At 37.5% G+C, this 13,537-nt stretch overlaps 1 protein-coding gene across 8 annotated transcripts in view; it reads left to right on the top strand.

The window, feature by feature from the left end:
- The window catches only part of ZNF280C (zinc finger protein 280C), a 69,373-nt gene that overhangs the window by 38,583 nt on the left and 17,253 nt on the right, over positions 1 to 13,537 (top strand). For all 8 annotated transcript variants that reach the window (XM_070784854.1, XM_070784851.1, XM_070784853.1 and 5 more), the window contains 4 exons: positions 4,179 to 4,336; positions 5,008 to 5,108; positions 5,881 to 6,027; positions 13,018 to 13,149. In XM_070784854.1, the coding sequence (XP_070640955.1) occupies positions 4,179 to 4,336; positions 5,008 to 5,108; positions 5,881 to 6,027; positions 13,018 to 13,149 (538 nt within the window). The remainder of the gene's footprint in view (positions 1 to 4,178; positions 4,337 to 5,007; positions 5,109 to 5,880; positions 6,028 to 13,017; positions 13,150 to 13,537) is intronic.

The raw sequence follows: 13,537 nt of genomic DNA, 5'->3' as shown, positions 1-13,537 counted from the left end.
TCAATTCTTCGGTGCTCAGCCTTCTTCACAGTCCAACTTTCATATGCATACATGACCACAGGAAAAACCATAGCCTTGACTAGACAGACCTTTGTTGGCAAAGTAATGCCTCTGCTTTTGAATGTGCTATCTAGGTTGGTCATAACTTTCCTTCCAAGGAGTAAGCATCTTTTAATTTCATGGCTGCAGTCACCATCTGCAGTGATTTTGGAGCCCAGAAAAATAAAGTCTGACACTGTTTCCACTGTTTCCCCATCTATTCCCCATGAAGTGATGGGACCGGATGCCATGATCTTCATTTTCTGAATGTTGAGCTTTAAGCCAACTTTTTCACTCTCCACTTTCACTTTCATCAAGAGGCTTTTGAGTTCCTCTTCACTTTCTGCCATAAGGGTGGTGTCATCTGCATATCTGAGGTTATTGATATTTCTCCCGGCAATCTTGATTCCAGCTTGTGCTTCTTCCAGTCCAGCGTTTCTCATGATGTACTCTGCATATAAGTTAAATAAGCAGGGTGACAATATACAGCCTTGATGTACTCCTTTTCCTATTTGGAACCAGTCTGTTGTTCCATGTCCAGTTCTAACTTGCTGCCTGACCTGCATACAGATTTCTCAAGAGGCAGGTCAGGTGGTCTGGTATTCCCATCTCTTGAAGAATTGTCCACAGTTTATTGTGATCCACACAGTCAAAGGCTTTGGCATAGTCAGTAAAGCAGAAATAGATGTTTTTCTGAAACCCTCTTGCTTTTTCCATGATCCAGCGGGGATGTTGGCAATTTGATCTCTGGTTCCTTTGCCTTTTCTTTTTTTTTTTTTTTTCCTCTGCCTTTTCTAAAGCCAGCTTGAACATCAGGAAGTTCACGGTTCACGTATTGCTGAAGCCTGGCTTGGAGAATTTTGAGCATTACTAGTGTGTGAGATGAGTGCAATTGTGTGGTAGTTTGAGCATTCTTTGGCATTGCCTTTCTTTGGGATTGGAATGAAAACTGACCTTTTCCAGTCCTGTGGCCACTGCTGAGTTTTCCAAATTTGCTGGCATATTGAGTGCAGCACTTTCACAGCATCATCTTTCAGGATATAAGCCTAAAACAATTGTGAATGCAACATTTATGATAGCACTTTATAGTTTTGAGAGACCTTTGACATATATTATTCATATGTGTTTTCATACTTCTTTACCTCCTTTTATCAAGCTGTACCAGCTGTCAGTTGTTGAGGGTCCCAGTAGCTTTAATAGAAGAGAAGTTGTGGTTTGAGATATAACACTGAAACAATATTATGATAGAACTTTCTGACCTCCTTCCATATTATCACTCTTATAGTAAAATACATTAGAAAATAATGTTAGTAGATTTGGCAAAATGCATAGAAAAGTGGTTCACTAGTTAAGTTCCTTGTTATGTGTATGTGTATACTCAGTCATGTCTGGCTCTTTGCAGCCCCATGGCCTGGATCCTGCCAGTTTCTTCTGTCCATGGGATTTCCCAGGCAAGAATACTGGAGCAGATTGCCATTTCCTTCTCCAGGGGATCTTTCCAACCCAGGGATCGAACCTGTGTCTCTTGCACCTCCTGCTCTGCAGGTGGATTCTTTATCACTAGCGCCACCTGCAAAGCTGAAATATTATGTATCTGATATTAGAAGTTCTTCCATCGTTAGCTTTTTGGCTTTTCTTTAATGAGATTAGCCCATTTAATATTAACACGAAGTTTGCTTTGTTTTTTTATTTTCATTTCAAAAGACTGACTACAGATTTCTAGATTATCAGAATATCTGGAAATTTTAAACCAAGCATATTTTGTAAAACCTAGGAATGTTGTGGCATTTTGGACATACTTTTAGTAAATGAAACTGAACCAGTAAACACTGGATAACCAAAGATGCTATATGTATTAAGTAACATTATTTACCTTAATGATAAAAACTAGGATGGCAAATTGATGGTTTTAAAAGATGGTAGATGCTAACAGCTCAAGATTTTCTCAGCCCTGTCGAAAAATGGTAGGATATTTTTTCCTACAATGAGTGTCACCAAAACCAGCTAGAGCTATTTTATTCTGAGAATAGACTCCTGAGGGGTTTTCTTTTTTTCATATCTCCACCTGCTGGTTTAAGAAGTGTGAGCTGCTGATAAGGGCAGGGTAATAACTAAGGGATAGCTAACTGATTAACAGAATTTATTTTTCTGGGTGTGCTGTGAAACAAGATCTTAATTCCCTGACCAAGTATTGAACCTGTGCCCCCTGCAGTGAAAGTCAGAGTCCTAACCACTGGACCATCAGAGACTTCCCAACATTATTTATACGAATAAATTTTACTGAAGTTATGAGCTGAAAAGTTAATGGCTAATGATCTTTAAATGTAAATTCTTAGGCAAGACTAGGATTTTTTAAAAATATTTAAATAGAGATGATGTTAAAATGAAAGGAGGACTAAACGATACTTCAAAGCAAACCATAAGCAACTCTAAACAGAAGTGATGTTTTATAGATGTGAAGAGATAAATGTTAAAACCTCCATAATGATTATTGTCTAGGTTACAGACATCATTACTTCATTTCATGATTATTTCCTTTGGGGACTCGGTGACTAGCTGTTAATATTTGACCCAGACTAAAGATTGTAATTTTGATTAAATAACTTTACTTTGAAATTCAACAAAACATTTCAGTAAGCCCTTTGAAATAGATAGGCCTGTTTATATTGTACTCTGTGCCATTGAAGGTCATAGTTGTCATAAGAAACCTTTTAGGGAATCTGACAGAGCAGAATGTAGAACTGAAAAATGCACAGTAGGTGCTACAGAGGGAACAATCTGCGAGTTAGAAAGAACCATTTGTTCTAACAGTAAATGTGTCATTAAATAAAAAGATTCTTGTAATTATAGGTGTTAAAATCGCTATTAACATGCATTTAGAAACCAAGACACAAATAAAAATACTAATAATTTGTCTTCTAAGCATCTGAAAGCTATTGTATATTGCTGAGGCCATCTCATGATTTTGTAGCTGCTTTTGGTGGTAAAGTTTCCGTCTTTTAAGTATTTATTTTAAAATGTAGATAGTATTTCATGTACAGAAAAGAGGCCTGTTTTTCTTTACAAAAAAAATTTAAATCTGAAATAATGGTGAAGCTAATTAGTGGTTCAGTTCAGTTCAGTCACTCAGTTGTGTCCGACTCTTGGCGACCCCATGAATCGCAGCACACCAGGTCTCCCTGTCCATCATCAACTCCCGGAGTTCACTCAAACTCACGTCCGTCGAGTCGGTGATGCCATCCAGCCATCTCATTCTCTGTTGTCCCCTTCTCCTCCTGCCCGCAATCCTTCCCAGCATCAGGGTCTTTTCCAATGAGTCAACTCTTTGCATGAGATGGCCAAAGTATTGGAGTTTCAGGGGGTTATTTTAAAACAAAAGATGCAAACTGTTTACTGATGCACTTAATGAAAGTGATTATTTGAAGTGCACGCTTTTGAGAAGACTCGAAGTGAGTCCCCAGAGCCCTCTGACATCTTCCAAAGGAAGGTCTTACTACGAGGCTGGAAGGATAATCAGGGTACCACCTGAGAGCTCTGTCCCTCCCCAACTTAGTGGCCCACCAGAAACAAGTGCAAGTTATTACTAACTCGTGATGAATATGAGTGAGTCCCTGCAGTTTACCAGTATAAACGACAGGATGGCTGTTAAAGCACTGGTGTCAGGCTCCGAAGCAAACCCACCATGGCCAAGCCAAAGGGACTGCAGTCCGGGAGAGCCTCTCACAAATCAGTGGAATGTAACAGAGAGATCAAAAACCAAGGTCCCTTACAAATTAACAGAGATCGGAGTCAGATGTTATAAAGGGTAGAAAATATCCAGCAGCTCTAGAGGAAACAAATTGCTTGAGTTCCAGCTTCAAGGAAGAGCTGAATCATATGTGATCTCTCTTGATTGAACTGCTAAAGCATTATATCAAAAAACAAGAAAATGTGAGATTGTAAAGCTTTTGGAATTATGAATTGTAAAAGAGCAAATAATTTGAATAGCAAGTGTGAAAAAAATATCGAGAGGATTGATGGCTTTGGAGGTGTTATTTTGAGTAATGCACCTGCATTTTTAGCATGTAAGTTCAGATACTTGTGAGATTTGTCTTTGGTTATACATTTGAATATTTGTACCTGCTGACTATCATGTGTAGGTTTATGAACCACATGAAGCATCATTTGGAACTTGAGAAGCAAAACACTGAGAGTTGGGAAAACCACACCACCTGCCAGCACTGCTACCGTCAGTACCCAACGCCATTCCAACTGCAGTGTCATATTGAGAGTACACATACTCCCCTTGAGTTTTCTAGTAAGTCACAGTTTTATTAACTCTTGAACATGAACGATTTTGATTAGCTAACCTATCGGGCATCCTTAAGAATTCTGATGGAAAAATAAGAATAAGAAATAGATTTGGTAATTTGGGGAAAGCTTGAAAGCATATTTTAACTTGTAAAAACTTTTCAATACAATTACTTACTGAAGTTGAAGTCCTACTTGTAATATCCTTGGCATAACTCATGAATTGTACATAGGTGGCAAATTAGAAAACTCAGATCCCCTACTTCGTGGGGATATGAAATAGGTGATTTTCATTTATATTCTAATAAGAAAAGTAACTGCCTATTGCAATAGTTAAAATCACAGAGTCTGGACTTAGATTGAATTCAAATCTCAGCTCTGCCTCTTAAAACGGCTGTGAGATGACAGGCAAGTTACTTAATCTTTCTGGGCCTCAAGTCCCTTATCTGACAAAAGGGGATAAGGTTAACAGTACTGCTCTCAGTGATGGTATGAGAATAAAGCAAACTAATAATAAGTAAAGTCCTTAGAACAGCATCACAAAGTTAACAACTGTAAAATTGTTGGAACCGCCGTCAACGCTACTATTATTATTTGTTGTTGCTATGGATGTACAAATTGAATCTTTGATTTATATACATCTTTAAAACGGTGTAATGTGTGTTCTTCCACTTTCAGCTATTTGTAAAATCTGTGAATTATCATTTGACACTGAACATATTCTTCTGCAACATATGAAGGACACTCATAAACCTGGTGAAATGCCATATATTTGCCAGGTACACAGACATTTTATTGTATATCTAGCTATTTGTTTAATTTTCATGAAATAGTACTGTTCTTTTGATTTTTTTAAACCATTTAAATAAAAATGAGTTACCAAAATGAAGAACCTCTTTAGTATTTGAAACTCTTGGTTTAACCCATGTATGTGTGGTGGTGGGTTGGATTTGATCGTTGGACCATAGTTTGCTGACCCCTGTACTAGGCAGACAAAAAGCCCTGCTGGAGAAAGACAAACATATAGGCTTTCTTACCCTGTAGGGAAGACTATGGACATGGTAGAGAAATAGGAATTACTGTTAGTTATGAGAAACTCAAGTAAAGGCTTTTAGGCCAGTATTTTTCCAAAATTTGAAGTGGTTCCCAATAAGATAGCAAGATAAAGATAAACTGCCTGTGTTATAATCTGTATGCTATTTAAAATCCAAAGAAGAGAGTGCTCCATTTCATGTTAACAGGAAAAACTTTATAGATCAAGGGGTATCAGAGCTTGAAAATTCAAGTCAAGCTGGGGACAGTAGATTTGAAAAGGAGGAGGGAAGCTATGGATGTTTAGAAATATATCCCTAAACTTTGCAAGACAATTTTTCTGTTTCAGAAATCATCTGTATTACTTGTAGTATCAGGATCCGTGGTTGTATAAGCAGCAGAGCTGAATTTGTAGTACATAATATTATTCTAAACAAATGAGTTATTGTTCCTGCTTTTATATAATTGCATATCATTTATAATTTTTCAAGTTAAATTAACTCTTCTTTATATTTCTAGGTTTGCCAGTTTAGATCATCATCATTTACTGATGTAGAAACTCATTTTAGAGTGTCCCATGAAAATACTAAGAACTTGCTGTGTCCATTTTGCCTCAAAGTTAGTAGGATGGCAACTCCCTACATGAATCATTACATGAAGCATCAGGTAAGATGCAGCAGTTCTTATTTGTTCATTTTGCCTTAGTGAAAAGGTTATATATCTAAAACTTAGAACATTGGTTAGATTCATTCTAGAAGGAAAGCAAGTGAAAGTGAAGTGAAAGTGTTAGTCGCTCAGGTGGCAACTCTTTGCGACCCCATGGACTGTAGAGGCTGCCAGGCTCCTCTGTCCATGGGATTCTCCAGGCAAGAATACTGGAGTGGGTTCCCTTCGCCAGGGAATCTTCCCAACCCAGAGATCAAACTCAGGTCTCCTGAATTGCAGGAAGATTCTTTACTGTCTGAGCCACCAGGGAAACAGAAGGAAAGCAAAGTTGTTCCAAATAACAGAATTAATTTACAATTTATGCTGAAATACTTGTGAAGCTTCCACTTCTTTTCCTTGTCTGCTTCCTGGTGGTGATGAGGCTCACTAATAGTGAAATTTATAAAAGGTAAGTAGAAGTAAGCAGCCTAAAGTGGAGGGGAAGAGGAAAGATGAATGGAATATTTATGTTGGATATTTCAAGGGTTTAAGAATGGTAAGAATAAAAAAAAAAAAAAAGTAAGAATAGGAATTATTTTAAAGGTAGTTAATCAAGATCACGGGCTTCCCTGGTTGCTCAGATGGTAGAGACACCACCTGCAATGTGAGAGACCTGGGTTCGATGCCTGGGTTGGGAAGATCCCCTGGAGGAGGGCATGGCAACCTGCTCCAGTATTCTTGGACTGGAGAACCCCATGGACAGAGGAGCCTGGCAGCCTATAGTCCATGGGGTTGCAAAGAGTCAGACATGACTGAGCGATTAAGCACAGCACAATCAAGATCAAGGAAAAGGATAAGTTTTTAACTGAGGTAAGATTGAGGATTCATAATACTTTGTTTTCCTCTTTTCAAACTTCATTTCCACTTTCTAACCCATTTTTTATTACGAGAAAACATGTGGTTATCATCAGAGATCCAGAATGGTCTCTTGCAGCAGCAAGTGACAAAGGAAACAGCAGTGACACATTTGTAGATGTGAACTATGACAAAGAACTGTGTTTAGGTTGTAACTTGTTTCTTGGATGACTTTGGACACTTCTGTTGGGTAATTTCTGGGATATAGGTACTAGTGCTTGCTCCTTTCCCTTAAATTTTCATTTTATGCTTGCTGGTTCTTTTTCCTGACGCAATTAGACTATCTTTTATGTGGGCTGAAAACTTTGATAAAACAGTGAGCCTATTCTTAAGTGTTTGAAAGAGCAGTCAGACATTTGCCAAAATCAGAAGTCAGTGAATTTACTGAATCTGATAATATAATCAAGTTTTGTCTTCTCACTGATCACTTCATCACATTTTCTTATTATCAAATGCATTATCCATGGTCATTTTTTTCAGCACTTGTGCTAATGTTGCTTTCAGTTCCAGTCATTAGATGATCATGAAATCAACTTATAGGTGTTAATTGGAAAAAAATCATAAAAACAGAGTATCCAGATACATTGAGGATCACCTTTGTTCTGTCAACACGCTTGGTTTTTTGTGTTTTTTTTTTTTTTTGGTCCTGGTATTTCACCTCACTATTATTTGCTGTTTGGATAAGGTGTCCTACACTGGGTGTGACTGGTGGTTGGGTGATTCCAGGTCTTGTATTGAAGTGGTTTACTTTGTGTGAGTGAGTTCTTACTATTTGATACTCCCTAGGGTTAGGAGTGGAGAAGGCAGTGACACCCCACTCCAGTACTCTTGCCTGGGAAATCCCATGGACAGAGGAGACTGGTAGGCTACAGTCCATGGGGTCGCGAAGAGTCTGACATGACTGAGCGACTTCACTTTCACTTTTCACTTTCCTGCACTGGAGAAGGAAATGGCAACCCACTCCAGTATGCTTGCCTGGAGAATCCCAAGGATGGGAGCCTGGTGGGCCACTGTCTCTGGGGTCACACAGAGTCGGACACGACTGACGTGACTTAGCAGTAGCAGCAGCAGCAGGGTTAGGAGTTCTCTGGTTGTGTAGGGTCTTGGAGTCAGTGCTCCCACTCGAAAGGCTCAGGGCTGGATCACTGGCCAGGAACAGTGTTACAACAGGTGCTTTGTTATGGCATTAAGTTAGATTAAAATAAATATCCAAAAAAGAGAAACCAAAGGTTAACCCCAGACAAATGACAGTTACACTGTCACACAAATAATAATTAAAATAATAGAATATACACATATATTCCAATACTGTTACAAACCTATAGCAAAATCTTTCTATTCAAGTTTCCCCAGCAGTGTTCCATCAGATACCAAGTAGATAGATGGTCTACTCTAAAATTGTTCCTGGAAAAAGAAATTCAGTAAATGGCTGAACTTACAAAATAGCTTTTTATTTTTAATAGAATTTTTCAGAGCTTTTCACGTGCTAAAACTACTTAAAAGATCATAAATTTCCAAGCAAAGAATACGGTATATGTTGTTTCCAAAACTTATTTAACCATTAAATCCTTCGTTTGCACAATACATTTTAACATCTCTTGAGGAATAGAGCTTGTGAAACACTGATCTTGGTGCTATTTTATCTTTTGACCTTTGATTTTGAAAGAAAGACTTAATGAACATGAGTTTGAGCATATTCTGGGAGATAGTGAAGGACACAAAAGCCTGGGGTGCTGCAGTCCATGGGGTCTCAAGGAGTCAAAAACAACTTAGAGACTCAACAACAAAGAGATGTAAAGCAGTAGCTTTATTTTTTTGCAAAACTTTTAACATAACTCTTTTTCTTGTGCTTTACTAAGCTCCAGAGTGAGATGTGGATGTGAAAAGAGTAATAGATGCTTAGTTAGAAAGGTAAAGAGATGGATGGGCCTGCTATGTGGACTATTTCTCCCAAGTGGTTTAACCTGATCTGTAATCAGTCTTCATAGTGTGAGTTGTGTGTCTTAACTTGCCACGTAAATAGGAAAGTGTTAATCCAGCAAGTCTGAGTTGCTCAAATCATGCACATTTTCAGAAGGGCCTACTTGTATAACTGGCCCTTGGCTAACTCCTGGAAACTGAGCCTTTGTTATTAACTGATAAGTGTTTTACATGCCTGAAACCTTGAGCCATGTTGTACCAGCTTTTCTAGATCATTTGTGCAAGAATATGATTGTGGTGAATTCCTGCTTTTCTTCTGGGAATCTGAAGATTTGGTGACTGAAGCTCATAAAAAACCTGGACTTTTAGACTCAAAATATCTTCCTTAGAAAACAAAACAAAACCCCCCAAAATTCACACTTGTTACTACAATTGGTTGCTGGGGGATTGATGAGCATGTCCTGTGCAACTCTCCTGGGAGAGGGCACTTGGAAACTGGTATCAGTATCCACCAGATTTCACCTCATGCACTTTTTTCGTGTATTAATCCTGTTCTATATCCTGTCACTGTAAAAAATCATAGCTGTGAGTATAACAACTTTCAAGCCCTATAAGTCCTTCTACTGAGTCATCAAACCAGGGAGTACTGACACACCACGGGTGCCCATTTGTTTTGTAAGTTTGGCATACCTACCAGGTAGGTGGTCAGCAGTCAGTAGAGGAAAGAGTATTAATAAGAAGGATCATCAGACATCCTTCAAAGTATTTGCAGTTTGTATAATTGTTCATGAAGGACTTGAAAATTATAGCTGAGCAAGTTTATAAGCTTGTAATTAAGATACTATTAGGGCAATTTTAGACAAAAATTGTTGAATTCTTTATATAAATGTGGGTCATTTTGTTCTTTTTGAAGACTTTGGTTGTAACCTTTTCCTTAAATTAATATGTTGTTACGTATTGAGTGATTTTAGAGCTAGCAATAGTTTGTACAACTTTTAAGAAATAATGAAGGATTTCACTTGTGTTAAATAGCCTCATTAGATCTTTATAGTAATAACAAGCGGTTAATATATCACTTGCAGTTAACATATCACTTGCTGTGCGATAGTCACTAGTGCTTTTACTTGGATTATCTTGTTTAATCCTCACAACCACTTTATGAACCAAGTAAGTAATCATTTCCATTTCACATATAAGGAAACAAAGCTTTATAGAGAGTAAGTTAATTTGCCCAATGTCACATTCTCTAATAATTGGCAAAGCCAAAAATTGACCCATGTCCCAAACTTTTACTGAAGAGTCATTCTTTTTTTTGCTTTTTATTTTTTTATTTATTTATTTTTTTTAAATTTTATTTTATTTTTAAACTTTACATAATTGTATTAGTTTTGCCAAATATCAAAATGAATCCGCCACAGGCATACATGTGTTCCCCATCCTGAACCCTCCTCCCTCCTCCCTCCCCACACCATCCCTCTGGGTCGTCCCAGTGCACCAGCCGGCATTAGATCTAAAGGCAAGTATTACAGATAGCCACAATTAGCCTTGAAGACCCTCAGATCACCCAGACAATATAATATCTTTGTCAAAAAGTTCAATACAGTTTTTTCTGTATTCCTTGGAATAGGTCACCATTTTTTGGTTGAACATCATGTTATTTTAAAAATGTACTGTATTATTCTTAGCACATCACAAGCATACATGTAATAAGAGATATGAAAGACTTGAGTCCAACTAAGGGAATCATCAATGTCCTCATCTCAGGGCTCTGAGTAAATGCTCAATAAATGGAATGGCAGATATTTCAAACTAGTTTAATTGTGCCTGCTTCTCATATGTACTGTCATTCTCTTGCTGCCTACCTCACTGTTTATTTAACAGATATTTATTTAATGCCTAATACATGCCAGGGACTGTTTTATACAAGTGACCAAAACAGTTTGTGCTTTCTGAAATTTGCATTATGGGGGGGAAAGAGAGACAGAATGAGAATGCATATTATGTCTGAATGTATGTGTATTCAAGCACGTGATAAGTACCATAGGAAGGAAATACAGGAGGCAAGGGAATGCCAGGGCTTAAGAGGTGAAAGAGCAGTTTCTCAGGTTTTTTTTTTTTTTTAATGTATATATGGGGTGGTCAAAGAAGTCTCTCCAGAGAAAATAAGGGAGTAAGCCATGTGGCCATCTGGAAGTGAATGTTGCAGGCAGAGGAACCAGTCGGCAGTGAGGTGAGCATATATCTAGATGTTCAAGGAGCAACAAGGAGGCCAGTGTGTCTGGCACATGGTAAACAAGTGAGAGGAAGAGTAGTAGGAACTGAGGTTGTAGCGAGAGAAAGTGGGGAAGATACTGTAGGTCCTTGGAAGCCACGGTCAGGATTTGGGAGTGTTACGGAAAGCCATTAGAGTGCTTAAGCACATGAGAGACCATTCTGGCAGCCGTGGAGAGAAGAGATTGTTGGGAGAAAAGAGTAGAAACCAGGAGAAGGTAGGAGACTGCCATGAGAGTCCAGGTGAGTGACTTGAACTGATCTGGTGGCAGTGGTAGGAGGTGATGAAAAGTGGAAAGACTATGGTTTTATCAATGGGGTGGGTGTGGGGCATGAGAGAAAGAGTTGAGTGACCAATTTCTTTCATCCTGAGCAGCTGCAAAAGAGTGACGTTCCCATATATTGAGATATTGGAGAGACTAGGGAAGGAACAGATTTTTTGCAGGGTGGATGGGGGAAAATCTGGAGTTTAATTTTGTCCATGTGAATGAAATGCATGCTAGATACCAAATAGTGATGTTGAGTAGGCAGTTGGATGAATGCTATTTGAAATCATGAAATTAGATGAGATATAAGTACAAGCAGAGAAGAGATTTCTGGCAGCTATATCTGAGCAATTTTCTGTCATGTTGTCTTGCCATCTGCTTCTTGACTTTTTTTTCCCTCTTTCCCCTTTCTTGAGCACATACAGGTGAATTTATGTTGGCTATACCCGTGATATGATCCAATTAACATTACTTCTAAATAAGATGAAACCAAAATAGTACTACAAATGCATTATAGTTACATAGTGCTTTGAACTTAGTAAAGAATTTGCATTTCTCCAATGCCTGTTATGCACCAGTAATGTCTAGATAGTTCCATATATGTGATTTCATTGGATTTTCCTAAATGGTTACTTGTGTTTTAAGTGGAAATGATGAGCCTGTGGAAACACACTTCTAGAGAAAACATTCTTTTGTATTTTTAGGTTGTTCCAAATTTACAAATAAATATAAAATACATCTTTTAATGGACAAGTGCATGTACATAAAAATTGCAGTTGCTGATATGTAGTAGAAAAACCACTAAGTAGCTATGAGCAAGTGTCTTACATGTCTCTCGGGTCCTGTTTCCTATTGGTAAAAAAAATAAAAGGATCAGCTTTGAGAAGGAACATGGTCGAGGAGTTCTCAAATAGTAGATTCAGATCAGTTGTTTTGATTTATGCTTCTATAGCCATGCTGTCCAATATCACTAGCCACATGTGTCTATTTAAATTACTTTAAAATTAAAATTTAATAAAATGTAAAACTCCATTCTCTGTTGCACTTGCCACATTTCAAGTGCTCAATAACCACATGTGGCAGTGGATGCCACTTCAGATAGTGCAGCTGTAAAACGTCATCACTGTTTAAAGTCCTGTTGGACAAACATTGCTTTATACAACCATTTCTATAACATAACTTTGTGGGGAGTTATCTGGTTAAATTTGCTTAATTTTGGAAAGTTCACTTTATTTTACCAACTTGCAAAACAAATGGAAATAACATTATTGATCTTTTCAAAAACAAAATGTAATATAGCTAGCTCATTTTCACATGTCATATGTTTGAATAGTTTATACTTCACATTTATATTTAAACAAACTCATACTACAAATAGCATAGGACTTGTCCCACTGTAATCTAATTGATATAATTATATTGATTACCTGTATGATAACAAATACTTTGAAACCCAAATACTAATGTAAGAAGTACTTTTTAAAAATGAAATGTTTTGGTATTATTTATGATACGAGGTGGTAAAATTCTGGCTTTTAAATTCTTAAGCTCTTAGAATTAAGAGCAATTTCTGATCCTGGGATTTGTGGTGGTAGAAATTATTCTTTCTAATATTATTTCTAATATTTTCTGTAAACAGAAGAAAGGAATTCATCGTTGCTCACAGTGCAGACTACAATTTTTGACCTACAAGGAGAAACTGGTTCACAAGCTCGAACATCGGACATTTATAAAGCCTAAAGAGCTGGAGGGATTGCCTCCTGGTACAAAAGTGAGTTGTGTTTTTTTCCCCCTGGTATTCTTTTTTTTATGTTTATTTTTGGCTTCTTTATTTTTAATTGAAGGATAATTGCTTTACAGTATTGTGTGGGTTTCTGCCATACATCAACATGAATCAGCCACAGATGCTGCTCTCTCCGTTTGTCCCACGCTCTCCTTTCTCCCGTGTCTGCAAGTCTGTTCTCTATGTCTGCATCCCCCCAAAAGTGAATTTTAAATAGGTTGTATTCTAACGTTATATGACAATAGAAATAAACCCCTTATAATATTAAAAATTGACTTCTGGTTGTCATGAAAAAAATTTTTTAGGTTTTATCATTCTTATGCTTAGAAAATTTTCTACCCATTGTTTTTTGAGTTGATTGAAATGTGCTATATTG

This window comes from Bos indicus, chromosome X, assembly GCF_029378745.1.
Source record: "Bos indicus isolate NIAB-ARS_2022 breed Sahiwal x Tharparkar chromosome X, NIAB-ARS_B.indTharparkar_mat_pri_1.0, whole genome shotgun sequence".
In the NCBI taxonomy this organism is placed as follows: Eukaryota; Metazoa; Chordata; class Mammalia; order Artiodactyla; family Bovidae; genus Bos; species Bos indicus.
Note: the sequence above shows the minus strand (reverse complement) of the source record. Positions and strands in the feature narration are given on the sequence as shown.